This window comes from Mixia osmundae (assembly GCF_000708205.1).
Source record: "Mixia osmundae IAM 14324 unplaced genomic scaffold scaffold_2, whole genome shotgun sequence".
Taxonomy (NCBI): domain Eukaryota; kingdom Fungi; phylum Basidiomycota; class Mixiomycetes; order Mixiales; family Mixiaceae; genus Mixia; species Mixia osmundae.
In genome coordinates, this window is record NW_014575562.1 from 791,990 (window position 1) to 808,728 (window position 16,739).

At 55.5% G+C, this 16,739-nt stretch overlaps 7 protein-coding genes across 7 annotated transcripts; 4 read left to right on the plus strand and 3 right to left on the minus strand.

Annotated features, from left to right (window-relative positions):
* Position 1: 1 nt before the first annotated feature.
* On the plus strand, positions 2-3,764 carry L969DRAFT_71113 (glycosyltransferase family 32 protein). Its single transcript, XM_014714622.1, has 3 exons — positions 2-161; positions 212-1,464; positions 1,510-3,764. The coding sequence occupies exons 1-3, from the start codon at positions 69-71 to the stop codon at positions 3,491-3,493; spliced, it is 3,330 nt and encodes a 1,109-aa protein (XP_014570108.1). The 5' UTR covers positions 2-68; the 3' UTR covers positions 3,494-3,764.
* L969DRAFT_615364 (uncharacterized protein) lies at positions 3,490-4,295 on the minus strand (the record flags this gene model as incomplete). Its single annotated transcript, XM_014714623.1, has 4 exons — positions 3,490-3,569; positions 3,622-3,698; positions 3,745-4,078; positions 4,125-4,295. 4 exons carry the CDS (start codon positions 4,293-4,295, stop codon positions 3,501-3,503), a joined length of 651 nt encoding a protein of 216 aa, XP_014570109.1. The 3' UTR covers positions 3,490-3,500.
* Positions 4,296-4,405: 110 nt separating this feature from the next.
* Positions 4,406-5,571, plus strand: L969DRAFT_92742 (uncharacterized protein; the record flags this gene model as incomplete). Its single annotated transcript, XM_014714624.1, has 7 exons — positions 4,406-4,430; positions 4,487-4,524; positions 4,582-4,623; positions 4,683-4,809; positions 4,868-4,992; positions 5,048-5,350; positions 5,401-5,571. The coding sequence occupies 7 exons, from the start codon at positions 4,406-4,408 to the stop codon at positions 5,569-5,571; spliced, it is 831 nt and encodes a 276-aa protein (XP_014570110.1).
* A 42-nt stretch (positions 5,572-5,613) lies between these two features.
* Positions 5,614-6,352, minus strand: L969DRAFT_92743 (uncharacterized protein; the record flags this gene model as incomplete). Its single annotated transcript, XM_014714625.1, has 4 exons — positions 5,614-5,710; positions 5,768-5,835; positions 5,884-6,136; positions 6,348-6,352. The coding sequence occupies 4 exons, from the start codon at positions 6,350-6,352 to the stop codon at positions 5,614-5,616; spliced, it is 423 nt and encodes a 140-aa protein (XP_014570111.1).
* L969DRAFT_85304 (uncharacterized protein) lies at positions 6,314-7,038 on the plus strand. Its single transcript, XM_014714626.1, has 3 exons — positions 6,314-6,448; positions 6,503-6,828; positions 6,887-7,038. The coding sequence occupies exons 1-3, from the start codon at positions 6,351-6,353 to the stop codon at positions 6,997-6,999; spliced, it is 537 nt and encodes a 178-aa protein (XP_014570112.1). The 5' UTR covers positions 6,314-6,350; the 3' UTR covers positions 7,000-7,038.
* Positions 7,039-7,295: 257 nt separating this feature from the next.
* On the minus strand, positions 7,296-14,341 carry L969DRAFT_58634 (uncharacterized protein). Its single transcript, XM_014714627.1, has 6 exons — positions 13,963-14,341; positions 12,513-13,901; positions 10,339-12,462; positions 8,441-10,290; positions 7,493-8,389; positions 7,296-7,439 (listed from the first exon to the last, which is right to left on the minus strand). The coding sequence occupies exons 1-6, from the start codon at positions 14,236-14,238 to the stop codon at positions 7,301-7,303; spliced, it is 6,675 nt and encodes a 2,224-aa protein (XP_014570113.1). The 5' UTR covers positions 14,239-14,341; the 3' UTR covers positions 7,296-7,300.
* A 98-nt stretch (positions 14,342-14,439) lies between these two features.
* On the plus strand, positions 14,440-16,736 carry L969DRAFT_85307 (uncharacterized protein). Its single transcript, XM_014714628.1, has 5 exons — positions 14,440-14,943; positions 15,002-15,623; positions 15,678-16,061; positions 16,112-16,375; positions 16,432-16,736. Exons 1-5 carry the CDS (start codon positions 14,447-14,449, stop codon positions 16,711-16,713), a joined length of 2,049 nt encoding a protein of 682 aa, XP_014570114.1. The 5' UTR covers positions 14,440-14,446; the 3' UTR covers positions 16,714-16,736.
* Positions 16,737-16,739: the final 3 nt, after the last annotated feature.

Genomic DNA, 16,739 nt, shown 5'->3' on the forward strand with positions numbered 1-16,739 from the left:
GATACTGCCGACGCAAGTCAGCCCCCCCCCCCTCAACAGCAGGCATGCGATGAAGCTCGCAGCTCGGCATGGCCATCCTAGAGAGCCTGCGAAAGCGTACCATCGGACAGCCTGCAGAGCCCGACGGCGAGCCACCCTCGAGCAGCGATAGCGAGTTTGCAGTGAGCACAAGCAAGCAATCCCCCCTTGGGAGCTCATCTTAGCTGCGCAGCCTCGTCTGCCCACTGCTAGAGGAGCACCTGCAAGCAAGCTCTCACCATGGCAGAAGACCGCTACCTCTCAAAGGCCTGGCGTACCGGCCATAGGAGCAGACAGACTGCTCTTTGTCCTGACAGCTCTGTCTATCGTGCCCGGCTCGTTCGGCACGCTGTGGTGTCTGCGACAGGCATGGCAGGACCCTCGGATGCTCAGACTAGCCCATCCAGATGCAGTCGGCGGCTTTCGTCAGGCCAGCGCGCTCAGAGCGGACTACGTACTCGGCGCGATATGGGCAGCCGCTTCTGCCGTCTGGTGCTACAGGATGACCTACGGTCTGCTCAGACGGTGGCTCATATATTATGATCTCCTGCCTGCCATGCTACGCTTGACGTCCTTCCAGGTCATCTGCTGGCCCCTGACGCGCTTCACGATCGGATTTGTCTCGTTGGACCAACCCATCCTTGGATGGATGATCTGTGCCTATTCAGCCGCCATCTCAAGCACCGTCGTAGTCTGGCTGACTTCCAATCTTGCGTCCTCTGCCCCCGACGCCAAGAGTGCGCGCAATGGGAAGACGAAACAGCGAGGTGTCGCCTCCTGGGCGACCGGCATAACCGCGCGGGCAAAGACAAGCACGCGGACAAGCAGACCTGGCCGACGGCTGCAATTCGATCTCGTTATGCAGAAGACGGTGCTGCCCTTGTTTGCGCTGACGATGCTGACTGTGATTCATCTGCTGTGGCAAGGCTGGTCAAGACAAGCTAATCTACCGGCCTCACAAAGCACACTTATGACTGCGCAAGAAGGAACCGCTCTGTCCTTTGCAGCGACCAATGCGAGCATACCGATTCCTGAAGCGGCTGTACGGGTGCTCGTCGTTGTCACATCGTCTTGGCTTGCAAAGTCGATAGCAGTCAGGCAGACTTTTCGTCGATCGTCTGCGCTACTGATCCCACCAGCGTCCCCTTCTGTCAGCATCACATATCGTTTTGTGCTCGGCGAAGCGCCCATATCGCTTACTGAATCGGCTCTGGCGAGCGTTCGCGCGGAAGCAAGTTTGCACGATGATGTTATATTCCTGCCTTGCTCGGACGGCTACAATGATCTCAGTCAGAAAACGTTCGAGTCGCTGCGTTGGTCCCATGGACACGTATTTGACTTTCTCGTCAAGACTGACGATGACATGTTCGTTCGGTTTGACACGCTCGCCGAGGAGCTTGCTGCGATCGGCCCGCGTAAGCTCTATTGGCGCGGCTTAGGCTACTGGTGCGTCAGCAGTCCCCATCTGTCCCCATTTAACGTTCCGAATAGGGATATACCACCGATACGAGACCCATCCAACAAGAACGCGGCATTTGATTACGATTTGCCCCTTTTCCCGCCTTTCACAGCGGGCGCGCTCTACATCCTGTCCCGCGACGTTGTGGCGCTCGTTGCCGCGCCAAAGGGGCCTCGACGCTTCACACGCAACGAAGACCAATCTCTAGGAGTCTGGCTACATCCATTCGGCATCAAACCTATCCACGATCATCGCATTCAGCAGGCCCAAGTGTGCGAGAACGACATGATCGCCAAGCATTTCTCATCGCATTATGCCGAGCCTGGTAACACCACCGCGCTAGACATGTACGCCAATGTACAAGCAGGCCGACCACTTTGTCAAGGTTTTCTACAGTCTTGGTGCGGCATTTGCTACGCCAGCTGTCGGGGACGTAAGAATCACTGGCGCGATTGGGGCTTCGAATGCGACGAATTCAAAGGGATCACTCTGCTGAATAATCCAGCCAAGCAGGCGATCGCTTCGAAGCCTGAGGAACTTATGCGAGTGGCTCCGGCAGATTTAGGGGCAATGGGCACCCCCAATGATCCTTGGATTCTTCCTGGTCTGCTGACCCACCATAGTTCGACACTTTCAGAGACCGAAGATTGGCATCTGCTGACAATGCTTTGCTGGACGACGCCACCTGCTACATTCCAAGAGAGACACTACCAGGCTATAGAGACAATCTGGGTTCACGAGCCCCGGGCGGTCATTTGCATGCTGTCGACTTCACTGCCCGACGATTTCTTCCACTCATACACGCAAGCAGGATACGCCATTCATATCATACCCATCTCAGCCCAACTATTGCTCGCACAAGAATGGTATCTCGGGCCAGAGTCCCGACAATGGCTTGAGAGCTGGGATCGTTGGTCGACCGGACGATTCTTCTATTCGCATCTGACCGACTTTCTACGCTTCTCGTTCCTGCATCGATACGGTGGTACCTATCTCGATATGGATGCGCCTATCGTGCGCGCTCCGCCTGATCCTGCAATGGAATTCATCGGCGCGGATTACTCGACTGAGGCGGAAGACCTTTCCTGGACGTTGGACGAGGACAGGATGTATCTTGCACCAGGCGTCATGCGCTTCAGGAGGGGTTGGACGATGTTCAGAGAGATCTCTGAGCATGCATTCTCAGGCATCTACTCGCCCGAATGTTTCAATTGCGTGGGACCTCGTGCAATCACGAGCTACATCAAACCTCGCAGACGACAGTACGAGCTCGGCGGGCTCACGATCTTGCCGAGCAATATCCTGTATCCCAAGAATTGGGTTCACGCGCGAGAGCTGGTCGAGGTACGGGATAGATATGTGGCAGAGCTGGAGTTGCGGGAGATCTCAAGGGAAAGCTGGTCGATACATCTCTTTGGCAAGATGACCAATCATCTCAAGATTCATTCGAATAGCACGATAGGCGTCGCGCTGGCCGCATACGCTCTCGACATCCCCAGACCCGCCTCGCGCTTATCGACTGCATCTGACGAGCTCGGCATGGCTATTGCTGCAAGCCCGCTGAAGCTTGTGTACCCCATGCAATACACCTATCGATCTCGTCTGGTCCTCGCACGATCAGGTCATAGGCTGGCCATCTGGTCGGGCTCGAGTGATGGAGCCTTCGATGGGGAGGACAAGATCTTTCTGCGCGGCGGCTTGTTGCCGCGCGTCGATACAGCCGAAGTGACAGTACTAACGCGATACGGCAAAGTCAGTCTCAGTGGTGCAACGACCGGTCTCCGAGCATCTGCAGACGGCGACTCGGGCCTGTATGATGCTCAGCAGGGAGGCAGTCAGCACATCCGACTGATGCTCAGAGACGCCACACTCCGAGACGTCAATGTGTTGCTTGGCTCCGTGATCTACCTGCCACCACGACAGAAGACAGCGCAGGACGATCTGCTCGTATCTGTCATCTTTGGCGAAGAGAGCGTGGCAGCGAACGTACAGGTGTCATTAGAGCTACAACAGTAGATGCATATTACGCGCTGGACAAGCTCTGAATGACTTGTATCGCCTGCTCGGCTCTTGCAGTCGTCTCGACGGCCACCTGTGAGCCACATGAGCATGCTCAGCTCAATCTGGCTCGGATTTGGGCTCACGGCGTCAAATTTGGCATCTGCTATGGCTACCGTGAGCCGATGTTCTTGCAGCGTACGTTCTCTGTCAGGTAGGGACTCTGTATAGAATCTCAGCTTGTCACATAGACTATATGTACGACGCACGGATTGGCTCGACTGCGGGCGCTGGCATAGACGCGAGAGCTTCAGATTGCCTCGCGACAGCCAGGTCAAGCTTCCTGCGTGACTTTCCGAGCACATCGCTTGTCCGCTGGGCTAATTCAGCTGGCATTGTTCGTCTCTTGTTTGCATTGTCGGCTCTCGCCTCGGCTGTGGCCTGCTCGAAATGCACAATGAAGTCATTCAGGACATCATCGAGTGGCTCTTCGCCCCTCGTTGCCGTCGCCAGCGCTGCTTGCTGATTGCGATACTCGCGCAGAGGCATGGTCTCGATTGCAACATTCTCTTCTATTGCATCCCGTAGCGGACGAGCGAAGATCTGAGCCGATATGAGCTGATTATCAGCGCCAGAAAGCTAGGCTGACCTCTTCGACGTGCAGGTCGAGTAGCTGCGCGCTGACTGATCTCTTCTCTCGATCGAGATGATGCTGGATGAGCTGATCCAGTCGCTCCTGGATGAGCACCAGGGAAGCTTCGTTCGGGAAGCTGACGAGACTCATGAGCGCATGAGCTGGATTGCCCGTCGCGTCGTTCATCACGCATGAGCCCAATGGACTTCTATACTTGTGACGTGCTAGACTACATTTGACGGGGAGAGGAAGTTGCGCGTTCGCTACGCCAGCAGGAGCGGCCAGCATCAGCCTAGATGGGGTCGCGAAGCTACGACAGAGGTCCGCATCGCTCGTCATGAAGAGCCGGCTGTGCTGACATGATCTTGGCTTGACAGCGCTCACTGTTTTCTCGCCAGACGGGCATCTCTTCCAGGCAGGCTACAAGCTCGCCTCGAGCAAGCATCTCACCTGACTGACTGGTCCCATGCAGGTCGAATATGCACTGGAAGCCGTGCGAAAGGGCACTTGCGCTGTACGCACGCTGAAGCGTTGCGGCAACCGTTCGCTCAAGAGATGACGATGCTTGTACAGGTCGGCGTGAGAGGACAGGATGTCGTCGTGCTAGGGGTAGAGAAGAAGAGCGTGCTACAGCTGCAAGACCCGCGAACGGTGCGGAAGGTGGCCATGCTCGACGATCACGTCTGTCTAGCCTTCGCAGGTCGGGATCAGGGTCATTGAGCAGTGGACACATCGCTGAACGGCTGTGTCGTCGCCAGGTCTCACGGCAGATGCGCGCATTCTCATCGACAAGGCTCGCATCGAGTGCCAAAGCCACCGTCTGACGGTCGAAGATCCAGTGACGATCGAGTACATCACACGACACATCGCAGGGATACAACAGGCGAGCGCTACCTCTGCAGCTATGCCTGCTTGTGCTCACAGCGAGAGGGCCACAGAAATACACGCAGTCGGGTGGTGTGAGACCATTTGGTATCTCCTGTCTCCTCGTCGGCTTCGACGCGAATGATCCCATGCCGCGACTCTATATGACCGAACCGAGCGGGATATTCTCGGCCTGGAAAGCAGTCGCCATCGGTCGATCGTCTCATACCGTTCGCGAGTTTCTCGAGAAGAACTGGAAGAAGGATCTCAACAAGGACAATACGATCAAATTGGCCGTCAAGAGTCTGCTCGAAGTCGTTCAGACGGGCGCGAAGAACATCGATCTCGCCATCATCGAAGGACACGGCAAGATACGCGTAAGGTCCATCCCCATACTCTCAAGGAACTCGCTGATAGCCTGCGGCAGACACTGACGCTCGAAGAGATCGAGGCCGTCGTCGCGGTGATCGAGGAAGAAAAGGCGGCAGAGGCAGAGCGGAGATCGCAAAGGTTGGCAGCAACGGCGGCAACCCAAGCGGCCATGTCTGCCCGTCAACAACAGCCAGCAGCGCCGTCTGACGATGTCACGATGGACTAAATTGCATGCTTATACAACAACATTCCGTGCCTCTCGAGTGCATCAGCTCGGGACTGAGGTGTCCTCTAGCATGTCCTGGAGCAACTCGTCTGCAACCTCCGCTGCAGTCTTTTGCCGTATCCTCTGATCCTTCATCATCCTGTCGCGCGTGTTTCGTTCAAAAGGTACAGTCGCTTCAGGGCAAGCCGCGCCTTACCTGTTGTCCATGCGGACATCGTCGCCTTCCCAGCCTATCACAGGCGCAGGCGTTTTCGCATCCAACACCTGTGTCGAGGCCGTCAGTCGAGCACGACAGCTGATGCAATGGCTCACAAATTTGTTGTCGCAATATGGACAATACTCATCCGCGTCGTCTTCCCCTTTGGCACCGCCTTCAGCTTGGGGATCCGCCATAAGTCGCTCCATATCCTTCCTGAAGACTTTCTTGCACTTCTTGCACGCAATGACGACCTCGCTCATCTTCAGCAACGGGTGATCTGACTTCTCGGCGTGACACTCTGGACAGTCGAACCATTTCTGACAGCATGGCGCTCGTATTGCTGCCTGTGCATTCAGTATGTGCTTGCTGCTGACATGATGAGCGTGCTGCGGGCAAAAATGACAGCGCGCGCACCACATAGCCGTTCAGAAGTACCGTCGCTGGCACTCTAACGAGACACAGCGCGCAGGCTACGTGTCGATGAGACGCGTCAAATCTTTCCCAAAATGAATTGACGCACTTCCCGAACTTCTACCGTAGCTGGGCGACGTCAGATTGCTATCACTTTGCACTCAGCACCATGGCAACAGCAGCAGCTTCCACTTCGCGTGCGCGCACCGTTAGCAAGCAGAATGCCTCTGAGCCAGCAGCTTCTGTCTCTGGCAACGTGACAAAGAGGTCCGTCGTTGGTTCATCCTCCATGGGCGTTCTGCTGAGATTGCGCCCTGCCAGGCTCCAGAGCGAGCTCATGGGCTTAATGATGCAGTCGCACGAAGGCATTACCGCCTTCCCTACCGACAATCTGCTCGTCTGGACCGGTCAAATCACCGGGCCAGCAGAGACTGTCTACGCCGGCCTGACGTACAAGATCAGACTGACGTTTGGCCAGAGCTACCCTATGACGGCACCCATCGTTCGCTTCGAACCGGAGACTCCCTGCTATCATCCCAATGTCGATCTGGCCCGAGGCGACATCTGTATCGACATCCTCAAGGAAGAGTGGTCATCTGCTTTCAGCGTTTCGACGATTCTGTTATCGCTGCAATCTTTACTAGGAGGTCAGTCTTTGCCCTGGTCTGAACCGCTTTGTTCGATCCTGAATACCCAAATATGCAGAGCCCAATAATCGTTCGCCGCTCAATGTCGAGGCAGCCGACCTCTGGGACGATCAGACGAGTTTCAAGAAGCAGGTTCTCGCGAGCCACAGCAGCAAGCCGTCGTCCGCTTGATATACAGACCGTCTCATGTCCCTAATGCTCATGTTGTCCAAGTCTCTGCTGTAAAGCGACATATCTGCATCTGATTATGCCGCGACGGTTGCCCGCCTCTCAGGCCAATGGATTCGCTTGTCCAAGCCGTGCTTTTCGCGCCTCTTAAGCTCGTAGGCGATTCGAGAAACTCACTGTTGCTCAGGATGCGTCTTGCGAAAGTGTATGCACTGCAGTGCGACGTATCTGCATTTGACATAGTATCACAACATTCAATTCTTTCTTGCACAAAGGCTGGCACTTTGCGACACGCGGGGGAAATTTACTTGACCCGTAAGGCCTGGTCGACTTGCGTGATGAGAGTCTCGACTTCGGGCGCGCAACGAGCGAAGGGCAGTTCGGCAAGATGGCACGATCGGATGAGAATGCCGATGGTGACCAGAATGCCCCAGGGATGTGGTCTGCACGGAATCTGTCAGCAAATACAACGCGCAAGGCAGATCGGGAAACCCACCTTGCGACGACGACACGTTCGAGCAGGATGCGAGTGATGCAGTCCTTGACCGACATGGCCGTACTGCCGTCGGTGAAGACGTTGCAGATGAATCCAGCGAACCAGCGAGTGTGGCAATTCGGGTATCGGAGCTGATTCGCTGCTGCGCTCAGGATGAGGTATCTGCCTTCGGCGTCGGTAGTAGCGAGCAGGCCCTTGAGCACCGCAACCGAAGGGCTTGCAGACGAGAAGGATACCAGGTCAGGCTGTGACTTGGTCTGATTGAGTGCGAGAGCGGCGAGGTACATGACCAAGCTGCGGATTGCTTGTCCATTATGTGCAGCTTCCTTTGCGCCGGAAGCTTGTATTGACAGCATCGAGGGGTTTGTCTCGATCGCGCCCAGGAGCTCATCTGCCGATCGTGACTGTGCAAAGGTCTCGAGCGCCTTGCCTAGAGGTTGTCCGAGACTGAGCGTATAATCTGACATGACTAAGGGCGCATTGGCCATCTCCGGTATGACGTCGATCTTCATCGAAGGCAAGAACGGATCTGGCAAACGTATGCTGGCAGGGTAAGCGGACGAGACGACGTTGAGGAGCTGTGTGCAGCCGATTGGAATACTATCAATGAGCGCAAAGTGGTAGGCTGCCAGATATTCGGGGAAGTCGTGCAACAGAACCATGAACAGGCGAAGTGTGCCGCTATAAAGCGTACGCGTCGATTCCGAGAGCGACTGTGTTTGCAGAATCGGCGACATGAAGCGCAGATGAGAGATCATCAACCGATGCCAAGCCGCCCAACACGTCGAGTCCTTGCTCTGCAATAATTTAGGCATGAAGAGGCGATGGGAGATGAGAGCGACCCAGGAAAATGCGAATCCTGGGAAGAAGGCAGGTTGAAGCGTGTTGATAGACACACTGCCGATCGCGCGTCAGTCGGAACCTGAAGGACATCGCGCAAACGCATACCAAAGCTGCTTCAGGATCTCGAGGTATGCACCGCCCAGATGACCTTCGATTGCTTGCAAATTGATCAGAAGAGTCGACAAGAACCGGAAGAACGGCTTCTGCTGGAAATGCAGACCGAGCTCCTCGTGCGACTGTGACAGAACAAGAACGACGATTGACATGATTTTATTCAGATAGTGAGTCTTAGCTTGCTCGTTGTTGACGTTCTGAGGGTCTGCATGATACTTGATCATCAAGACGACTAGCTTTGCGAATGCATCGATCGGCTGGAATATGCCAGTAGCGATGGTACCACCAGCCGCTTTACGCTTAATGTAGCTGTCTACGCTGGCTTCGGCACATGCTCTGAAGAAACGCGAGCTGATCTCTTCACCCTTGAGTACACCGCGTTCTTGCAGCTGCACGACAAATTCGAGGAAGGCCTTCTCCACCGAAGGAGCTGACGAGTATTGCGACACCCATTGAACGAAGCATATGACCAACCGATCGCGTAGCTCATACTCTTCGAGCTGCGATCTGCTCGGCGTGGGCGCGCTAGCTGAAGCCATATTGCGCAAGTCATCAAGGAGCTCGCGAGCATTGTCTGTCGACTTGTCAGCCTTTTCAGCAGTATCTAGCGCCTCGATCGAATGTGCCAGCTGCTCGCGTCCAACAAGAGGACCATCGTTGCCGGCCGAGAAGAGGCATTCGCGAACGAAGGCTGCCGTGAAGTTGATGACGCTGGGTCGATAGTCTTTGGTGATGAACTTGGCAAGCGCAGCATCTAGGTCGGTAACGTTTACAAGTCGGTGCTTGACTAGAGAAACCGTCACAGCCACATTGAATTTGCGCTCGTCGTCAGCATAGACGAGCCACGAAGTCACCTCGCGGGCAGCTTTGACAGAGACTGTGCACAGTCGTTCTAGCAAGGTAGCATAAACCTCGCGAGCCAGCGAGGTCTCTGATCGGTAGAGGAGCTGGACGACTTTTTGCGAGTAAGCAAGCGTCGTCTCGTCGCGATTGGAGGAGCGTCCCGCAGTAAGCACAATTTGGGATACGACGACGAAGATATCATGATCTTGTGGAAGCTGGTTGAATGCGATGGGACCCTCTGCCGAGATAAGCTTGTCGATTTCGCCCATGGAATGCGCAAATTTGTCCAGAGTTTGTTGGACAGGCAGCATAGATGCTGCAGCCAGGCTTGTAGGCTCGGCTGGCGTGGCAGGAGCCACAGGCAAGCCGCTATCGGAGCCGACACCGTCTCGCGTAGCCGGGGCAGTACGAGTAGCAGCGACTGCAGTTCGGCTACGCACGTCAGGCGTCTCTGCCGCAGCTGACGGCATGACACGCGGTCTGCCAAATTCTTCGTAGACGCGAAGCTGAGCCGGTGCCAGACCTTCGAGCTTCAAGCGCAGCGGATCGGGCAGCATGCCGGAGTAATGAGACGCTGCCATAGCTGCACTATCCCAGAACGGTTGAGCTGAACGTTCGCGGTGTTTGCGTCGCGCTAGCAAGCTAGGCGCAAGACCGTCATCGATCTCAGAGACCGCTTTCTCCGTAGCGACCTTCTCAACGACTGAGCATGCGAGCTCGAGATTGTCCTGGGCGAGTACGAGCACAGGCTGTTCGGTCAAATTCTGCTCAGGAAAGCCGTTCTGGATGAGCAAGGTTCTGATGTGCGTGACCAGCGATATTCTGAGTGGCTCCTTGCAAGTGACAAGAGCAAGGCTGCCGGCCAGACTCTGGACCATGAGGTGTGATGCACTCCTCATTTTGTCCTCGTCGCCCTCCATAGCGAAATCCTTGGTGGTCAGCTCGCGAGTAGAAATGCCGGCAATAGTCACGGATCGCTCGACCACGGGCGCGATGATCTGCAGAAGACGTCAGCTACGTTTGAGAGCCGATTATCACTAGCTCACCTCGCGAACGGCTCGATCAATGGCTATTGATACGATGCGCTTGAGGACAGGTGCGCTACCAAGCGTAAGTAGCTGCGGATTGATCTGCACGAAACCAGGCAGGTTTTGAAGAGCGGCGGTGATCGTGTCTTGAAGCGACAGTGCATAGCTTGCCTGAGTGCCATTGACGGTCGATTGTGCTTGCTCGCTTCCACCGTGCTCTTGTGCGATAGTCTGATTAGCAAAGCCAGTCATCGATAGTCGCTCGAGATCGTGAACAATCGCAGAGCCTTTCTCGCCGCCAGCCGTAAGCGCGGGACGATCGCGCAAAGTTGTTGTCGGGGAAAGCTCCTTGAGATCAACGCCCAATGCCTTGCAAAGCACTTCAATCTCGAATTTGAGATTGAGCTTGAGATCCGCAAACTGATACAGCTCCACGAGCAGGCGAAGAATGCCCATGAGCCACGGATTGGGTGGCCTGAAGACGCGAGACTTGGCAGACTGCTCGAGTACCTTGCAGACGAACGGGATCGCAACCATGAGACGATCAGCATCGTGACCTTCAATCAGCAGGGTCTTGAAGGCGATCGCGTCATGCCTGATTGGCTTGTTTTTCGCGAGCGTTAAGTTGCCAAGCCAGCCGCCAAGGTTCTTGAGTAGAGCGCGCTCTTGTGAACAGGTAGCTGTGCTCTGTGAATTGAGCACTTCTGCTGCTTTTGCGATGGTCTCGCTGACAATGCGCTTATCGAGCGGCCCAAGCCTCATGCCGGACAGGAAATCGGAGTAGAGTCCATGATTGTTAGGCTCGATAGCGACACGTTGTGTGACGAGATAGTGTGCGAACCAAGGAAAGAAGGGTGCTTGTAGCTTGCTGACCATGTCATCGACTTTGCTGAGTACTGTGGAAGGCGAGAGATTGTTGATGATGAACAGAATCTGATCTGTTGTCTTCTCGTCAGGAAGCTCGCGAGCGTCATCAGACTCGTCAGCCAAGGGAGACTTGATCGACTTGAACACCACGTCAGCGTCTTTGTCATCGTCGTCAGGTAGCTCGACTTCGCCATCTTCAGCGGCCGACGCGCGGCTAAGAGCGTTCAATGCTATTGAAGCGACTTCTGGATGACTTTGCTGGAGGTGAGGCACATTGAGGATCGCCTGCGTGAACTGAGGCCATTCTGGCAATCGGACCGAGAAACGTGACAGTGCCTGTATACCGAAGCGGCACCATGCTGAGTCGGCAGGTTTGCCGATCGCATCTAGGACGTATCTGACAGCAATGCCAAGGGGAGTGTAATCAAGAAGCTCATGCTGAATGAGCGAGCCGAAAAGGTGGGCCGTCAGAGTTAGCTCCTGAGGCGGATACGAGGGAAAGAAGCGATGCTCTTCGAATAGTCCGTTGAGGAAGCAGGCCACGAATTCTTTGTTATGCGCCGAACCAGACTCCTTGGCACGTTGAAGGCTTTGTATGACGCTATCGACAGAGATCTCTTGATCATACATTCGCTTGAAAGCATCATCGACCTCAGCTTCGACATCCGCAGAAAATGAGCCGATCGCCATGCCGGGTTCCTGCTCTGCGCCAGGTGTGAAGTCCATCAATCGGGGATGAAGCTGTAGGCATTCTGTTCGGACGGCCTTGAAAGCCTCAAAGTCTTCCTGGCTGAATGCTTCATGGTGCTCGCGAAGGGTCCGGAGGAAAGTAGCGACCGTCTGAATGCTGAGGGCCAGCATTTTCGCTTCCGAGCCAGGCTCTGCATCCTGACGTTGGAGCTCGTGTCGGATCTTCTCGCTCAGGAAGGACAGAGTGGCAGAAACGAAAGGAGAGCCCAGCGCATCGATCTGATCGCCCAGCCATTTGCTGAGAAGAATGTATTCTCTTCGATTGGCGAGTGAAGCGACGTCAAGCGCAAATGCGAAGGGTCGCAAGTCGAGAATCTCGTTCAGTGCCTTCAGCTCCTGTGTGATATCGAGAATGCGCGTGACATTCATGGGCGACGCTTCGTAGAAGTCGAGCAGAGCTGCGCAAACGGACTTTCTGTCGAGTTGCCACAACCGATAGAAGACGAGCTGGTGGTTTGGATGACCGGTCAAGAAGACTGTGAGCAGCCGCGAACATAGGCTGTTGTGGAGCTGATTCCATGGTTTCTATAGAAGGTGTCAGACCATCAATCATGGAGCTAGACCAGGTGTCGCACCTCTAGCTGCATAAGGCCAATAAGAATGACATCAGGGTCAGTCTTGACGCCTCTTTCGAAGAGATCTTGAACGCGATCATTGAGATCTGTCGCACTTGCGCCAGATATGCTGCCGCTAGCCTCGCTCAGCTTGCTAAGCGTCTGCAGAAGATCGAGATTGTTCCAAGGGCTAGTTTGCGCATTTGCTGCGAGTGATCGAGCGGTCGCGCTGGCGTTTGCAGCATCATCTATACTGACTGCTTTGCGTGTAGCCGAAAGGGTGCCGACATCTGCCGGCAGGAAGAGAACACGCTCGATGAGGCTGAGTTGACGATCTGGGTCGACCCAGGTTCCCCATAGGCCTGCAGCAGGACTGAACCTTGCGTTAGCAGCAATTGGCGCAGCAAGGACTTGTACGAGCGTGCGCATTCGCCAACCCGTTGGCAGCTCTTTAGAAGGAGAGTCGTATACCCGCACAAGTTCTGTCCAGTCATACTCTGGTAGCACAGTAGAGATAGCTTGCGCCCAGGCACCTCCGTGTACGTGCATGGCCTCCCCATATCCAGAAGCCATATCAAGCAGGTCTTCGAACATCGATCTGACTTGCGCGCTGGCTTGGGAGCCATGTGTCGCTAGGTTTGCCCGCTTGCGCAAGACGGCTGCGACGATATCCGGAGTGCAGTACGCTGCATCTGGTGTGAGACGGTGCAAGAGGGTGATGGCCGAAGTTTGAGGATCAAATTCGACGGTTTCGAGTGCGTGGAGCAAGATATTGACGACGAGCTCAGTGAGACCGCCGAGGCGAGCAGCAAAGACCTGAATGAGGTCTCGCTGTTGCTGATCAGAGATGATGCGCTCCCTGTTCGCGTTTGAGCTATATCCGCCCTCGCCAGTCTGTGGGTTGATGGCGAGATCGGAGAGAAGCAGGCTGAAGAGACGTGATATCGCGACAGGATTGAGATCGGGCATAGGCCCAGTCTGCTGGCCTGCGAGGGTCTCGAGGGCAGGTGACCAGGCCTCCCGTAGAAGCCTGGCGGCTGCGATAGGTAGGTCCTTTGCTATCGATCTCGGCATTACGATCAATTGTGTCACCTCTGCGCAGAGGATGAGTCGTTCCAGCGCAGTGAGACCGGCCCTGTCTACAAGACCTCGCAAGTCTAGCGTCCTGAAGACTTCGGCAGCAGCTGCAGTGTCCTGAAGGCCTGCCTGCAAGGCATCCTTGAAGCGTACTGCCAATGCTGGTTGTCTGACGAGTCGCTTGATCTCAAATACAAGCAAGCGGAGTGTAAGCTGAGCCTGAGAGGGTTGAGCAGGCGCTCCGCTGGATAACTGAGCGAGCGCTGGTCCTGAGGAAGAGATGAGTCGTCTGATGTAGTAGACATTGGCCTCTACGCCATGCGATTCGACGAGCTGCCGTAACGCGACTGCTTCAGCGCGCGTCTTACGGCAGGGCGAGGAGAGGGAGACTGACCGAAGTGATCTCACTCTGGTGCTTGTTGTACTGATCCTCTGTAAGGGTCGAGAGCAAAAAGACGATCTGCGCCCTGACGATGGTGAGCAGGCTGTTCGAACTCGGTGGACCGTCGTCCTTGTTATTGCCGTGACTCAGTCCTGGTGGCGCGGGTGAAGACCGACTGAAGGAAGCGGACTGACGATGGCTAGCCTGGCTATTGCCATTGAGCTGACCAGCGGCTCCTCCATTGAGTAAAGAAGCGGCAGGCGTGCCGCTTCGAGGGGAGGAGCTCATGCTAGCTCGGCTGACTACGTCTGCCTCTCACGACGGTAGGATTGCCGGCTCTGCTTGCCCGTCAGGCTCATCATCTTTGGCTGGAGTAATCCGCCTGTCTGACTGACGGGCGCCAGCTGCACGCTCCAGTGACCACCCTCATGCCGCTTCTTTTGACGCTCAATCGACTTGGCCAAATTCCGCTCGTCTCAGAATCTGTCGAGGCGACATGCAAAACTATTCGGCCATAGCCCCCTCCGGTGGCTATGCGGGCTACCAGCAACCCCACCAAGCTCAACAGCAGCAGCAGCAGACCTACCCAAACCCCGGTCAGCCCGGCATACCGCGACATGGTCTAGCACAGGGCACGCCATACTCTCAGCCTGCCTACAGTCAAGGCTACACGTCCCAAGCTCTCCTACATGCGCAGCAGGCCCAACACGCTCAGCAGGCAGCAGCCGCACAAGCTCAGGCGCAGGCACAGCAGCAGGCCATAGCTCAAGCGCGAGAGCGGGAGATACTCGCGCGACAGCAACAAGCCGCAAGAGATGCAGCCATTGCAGAAGCGCACTCGAGACAACAGACTGCCTATCTTGCTGCTCAGCAACAGCACGCTGCTTCTGCTCAAGGGCACCACGCCGCCAGTGCTGCCAGAGAGCAGGACAAGCGCAGGACGAGTCAGATCGCCCTGTCGGCTGACTCTGAGGCCGTCCTACGCGCTGCAAAGTGGGCTCTTCCTGAATGCAGTGCCGGCTCAGACTGACCCCTAGACTGTGTGATGCAGAAAGAGGAGACCTACAGATCGTGCGCTCCCTCGCTTTGACGCCGCAAAGCTCGCAGAATTAGACGACGGTCAAGATGACTCTCATTCCATCTTTGCGCGCCAATCAGACGGTCACCTCGCTGCACTCAGCAATGCATACGACCGACTGACAGATCTAGAACGACGCCTCGACTGGACGCTCTCTCGTCAGCGCGTCGAGCTAGAAGAGCAACGGCAGCTTGCAGGCGGCGCTCTCTCGCTCGTGCCCAGCCTTCATCGCACACTCCGCATTAGGATAAGCAACAGTCTACAAGACCAAGTCTGGCAAATTGATGACGCTAGACTCAAAGCCCAAGCAGAGCGTGCTGCTGAATCAGTCGCGCCGCCTCCTGCGCCCATGGCAGTAGAATCAGAGACGACCGATCAGGCCGCCGAAAACGGCGCTGAAGCATCAACAGAAGCTGCAGGAAAGGCAGACGACGCTCCAAAGCCCGAAACGGCGTCGGTGTCCGAAGAAGCCAAGACGGGTCCTGCGGCATCAGATATCTCGAAGCCCAAAGTCGAAGAAGTGATACCCGTCGATTTCTCCACGCAGCAAGGTATCCCCAGGTGGACACTCAACATAGCTGGAGAGGTTCTTACTGTATGTTCTTCTCCACGTGTCTTCGCCTCGGGCTACAATCGCGAGGTTTCGCAGACGAGCGAGTCGGGAGAGCTCTCCAAGGATTCCACACGTCATTTCTCCAATCTAGTCTCGCATATCACAGTCGATCTCGACAGACGAGAGCATCTCTTCAACGGCTCCGGGCGAACAGAATGGGCGCGTAGTAGTACACGCAACCCAGTCGATGCCGTCAGAGTCAGTCGGACAGGTTCAGAGCCTTGCAAAGCCCGCATTTCGCTCTACCTCACACCCTATCCAGAGCGTGTCAAGGTACTGCCTGAGCTAGCTCGGCTGATCAATGTCTACCAAGACACGCGGCCTAATTGTCTGACGGCGCTCTGGCTTTATGTCAAGAGTGAGGGCCTGCCGATGCCAGAAGACCAGCGGCGTATACGGCTCAATGAGCCTTTGAAAAGAGTACGCGTCTCCGTTCGATTGACACCATCGCGCTAATTCACAATGTACAGCTCTTCAACGAATCAGAGTCTATACCGTTTCACTTCTTGCAAGAATTCCTCAACCGCTATCTGTCCCAATGCGACCCTGTCATACTTGAATATGAAGTCGATGTCAGCGATCAGCATGCGAGCAAAGAGCTTACCTTTGACATCCCCGTCGAAGTCGAGAACCTGGCCGCAAAGAAGGTCGTTGTTGATGTGGCAAACGATCTCGATCTCAAGTCTGTGAGCTCAGAAGCCAAGGTCAAAGAAATCATTGCAATGGATGAAAAGGTATGCACACACCATACTCATGGCTGACAAGCTGACATATATCCCTGCTCGAACAGATTGCAATGCAGGCTGCGACGGCAAAGGCACAGAAGCAGAAGCGAGATTTTGCAGCCGCCTTTGCTAGCAACCCGCAGCAGTTCATGCAAGATTGGATCGCTTCGCAAGCCAGAGATCTAGACACCTTGCTCGCCGGCGACAGAGGCACGGGCGCTTCACTTCTTGGTGGCTCGAGCCATCTGGCAGAAGCGCGTCGACGTGCAGACTTTTACAAGACGGATGAGATCGACGATGCGATCAATCTGCACCTCAGGCGGAGGGTCAGGCGTACACAGGGCTAATCATAATGCATACTGTGCGCCCTTCT

Coding starts and splice junctions, on each gene's coding strand:
- L969DRAFT_71113 (XM_014714622.1), top strand. CDS start 69: ATGGCCATCCTAGAGAGCCTGCGAAAGCGTACCATCGGACAGCCTGCA. Junction 162..211: donor GCAGCGATAGCGAGTTTGCA/GTGAGCACAAGC, acceptor TTAGCTGCGCAG/CCTCGTCTGCCCACTGCTAG. Junction 1,465..1,509: donor TGGCGCGGCTTAGGCTACTG/GTGCGTCAGCAG, acceptor CGTTCCGAATAG/GGATATACCACCGATACGAG.
- L969DRAFT_85304 (XM_014714626.1), top strand. CDS start 6,351: ATGGCAACAGCAGCAGCTTCCACTTCGCGTGCGCGCACCGTTAGCAAG. Junction 6,449..6,502: donor TCTGGCAACGTGACAAAGAG/GTCCGTCGTTGG, acceptor GCGCCCTGCCAG/GCTCCAGAGCGAGCTCATGG. Junction 6,829..6,886: donor GCTGCAATCTTTACTAGGAG/GTCAGTCTTTGC, acceptor CCAAATATGCAG/AGCCCAATAATCGTTCGCCG.
- L969DRAFT_58634 (XM_014714627.1), bottom strand. CDS start 14,238: ATGAGCTCCTCCCCTCGAAGCGGCACGCCTGCCGCTTCTTTACTCAAT. Junction 13,902..13,962: donor ACCAGAGTGAGATCACTTCG/GTCAGTCTCCCT, acceptor GCGTTACGGCAG/CTCGTCGAATCGCATGGCGT. Junction 10,291..10,338: donor TTGATCGAGCCGTTCGCGAG/GTGAGCTAGTGA, acceptor CGTCTTCTGCAG/ATCATCGCGCCCGTGGTCGA.
- L969DRAFT_85307 (XM_014714628.1), top strand. CDS start 14,447: ATGCAAAACTATTCGGCCATAGCCCCCTCCGGTGGCTATGCGGGCTAC. Junction 14,944..15,001: donor GCCGTCCTACGCGCTGCAAA/GTGGGCTCTTCC, acceptor TGTGTGATGCAG/AAAGAGGAGACCTACAGATC. Junction 15,624..15,677: donor TAGCTGGAGAGGTTCTTACT/GTATGTTCTTCT, acceptor GAGGTTTCGCAG/ACGAGCGAGTCGGGAGAGCT.